General features: G+C 33.1%; 1 protein-coding gene across 1 annotated transcript; it reads left to right on the forward strand.

The window, feature by feature from the left end:
• The first annotated feature begins 210 nt into the window (after nucleotides 1-210).
• LOC145836757 (sperm motility kinase 2B-like) lies at nucleotides 211-1,014 on the forward strand. Its single transcript, XM_082944532.1, has one exon. It carries the CDS (start codon nucleotides 211-213, stop codon nucleotides 1,012-1,014), a length of 804 nt encoding a protein of 267 aa, XP_082800658.1.
• The last annotated feature ends 1,313 nt before the right edge of the window (nucleotides 1,015-2,327 follow it).

Consider the following 2,327-nt stretch of genomic DNA (forward strand, 5'->3'; position numbering starts at 1 on the left):
ATGGGGGTTAAAAAACTTTTAAAAAAGTTTAGTTTTCTATCTTTATGAATTTCTTTTTGCTTTTTTTCCTCTTCTCTATTACAAAACTTCCTGTTGATCGTTTGACTTTATCTTACGGGTGCAAAACTTAATACATAGTTTAAAAAAATTTTGTTCAGCCTATGTTATTTTTTATAAAAAAAAAACATAAATTATAATAAATAACAATAAATGGATCTCAGTCGCGCTTCGAACAAAATTTCGCGAAAGTACGTCAAGCTGAAGGAGCTGGGCAAGACGAGCAGCTCGCGGGTGAGCAAGCGAGTGCAGGTGTCCACCTGCAAGGCGGTGGCAGTGAAGAAGTACCGCAAGAACGCGTGCGACCTGGAGAAAATCAAAAACGAGGTTGACATACTGAAACAGGTGAATCACAGCAGCGTGGTGGAGATGATCGAGTGCAAGGAGAACGAGAGGAATGTTTACATCGTGATGGAGCACTTGAGAGGGAGGACATTGAAGGAGGAGCTGAACATGAAGGAAAAACTGCAACCTGATGACGTCAGGAAGATCGTGACGTCACTGCTCGGCGCGTTGGCCCACCTCCACTCGCTGAAGATATGCCACATGGACGTGAAGACAGCTAACGTCATGGTCAGCAAAAATTTCAATGACGTCAAGTTGATCGACCTGGGCAACGCCGAAAAGTTCCCGGGGAAAAACCCTTTGACGCTTTCGAGGTCGGGGACTCCCCGTTTCGCCGCGCCCGAGTTCGGATTGTCACGCGGCTGCTGCCCGTTCAAAGCCGACATTTGGTCGCTGGGTGTCGTCATTGCGCACTGTGTCAGCCAATCAGCGAGGAAAATTAATTTAGCGGTGTTCGTGGCCGACATGAGAAACTGCCTCAGGGAAAAGCTGGAGGTGGAATGTGGCGATGAGGGTTTGGTGAAGTTGGTGGGGAGAATGTGCCAGTACCATCCCAATGCAAGGCCCTCGGCGGAAAAACTTAACGACGATTGGCTCGCTGAAAAATCGTAAGAGAAATTCCCATTGGCGCGCTTTTGCAGCGACTGCAAAGCGTTGAGAACTCTGAATGGAGAAATTGATTTTTATATAAATTTGTTTATCAAAAGCGTACTTAAGTTTAAGTTTTCAACAAAATTTAGGTTTAAATTATTTTGATAATTTGGAAAAAAAAGTTCTTATTAACCTTTTCTTTAAAAACTGATCGCTTCATTTAATAGATTTCTCATTGGTGTGAACTAAGTTAAACATTTATCTGGAACTGTTGTTCAATTGTAGGAAATTATTTACACGAGTTTAAGTTTATTTTGTTTTTATGTTCGGTATAACACGGTTGAAATTTTTACTATATATAATATAAGTTTCAAAACATGTTTTTAAACAAAAGACGCCAGATTTTTCTTTAAAGAACTTTAAAAATGTTTTCACCTTAACTTTTTTAGTTTTATAAAGTAAAGCTAGACTTTTAACCAATTAAAAGTGTTATTGTTATAATTAAAACAATTGTAATAACTATTTGAGAACTTTATGACGTACGTTTTTTAGAAAATTATGATATTATTAAGGCCAAATATGTGTTATACTTGTATTTATTATATGCAAGTAATAAAATAGCTCTTTGTACAAAAATAATTTTAGTGAATAAATAATAAATCTTAATTTTAGCAAAATTTAGAATTTTATTTCATTTACCTTAAAGTAATAATTATTTATGTTTGTCCGTTGTTTTTTTTTTTCAATAAATCATAGTTATATTTTTTATACTCTTATAGCATAAAACTGTTGCGAACAGATAGCTTTCCAAATATTTAAGAAATCTAATGTAGGTTATTATAGAAGGAAGAATGTTGAGATGAAAACCTTCAAAACAAATTTTCTTTTTTTTTAAGTTTAAAAGTTTAGCTGGTAAATGCAAAGGAAACAATGATTTTAGTAACGTAATGACTTCAAAATAACTTCATAACATTTTATCAAACACTTTTTAAAATTATAAAAAATTCTTATAGAAAAATCTATTCATTCAAGTTTCAAAATAAAACAAACTTATTTATATAAAGAGCTTTATTAAAAATAAAAGCGTAGATTAACTACAACAAAATCACTGTGATTTATATATAATAGTAATGGGTAGTATTAAAAATGGATTAAGAATGTTAATGAATTTAGAAATGATTAAATTACTTAATGAATGACATATAACTCTTAAATTTATAATGAAAGTTAGAGAATTTCATCCAGGCATAAACTTAAAATTTTCGAGTCTATTTTCAAATAAAAATATAGCTAGTAATATATATAATATAATTATAGCTTTATGAAACAAAGAA

Source organism: Thalia democratica, chromosome 5 (assembly GCF_965202585.1).
Source record: "Thalia democratica chromosome 5, ktThaDemo2.hap1.1, whole genome shotgun sequence".
In the NCBI taxonomy this organism is placed as follows: domain Eukaryota; kingdom Metazoa; phylum Chordata; class Thaliacea; order Salpida; family Salpidae; genus Thalia; species Thalia democratica.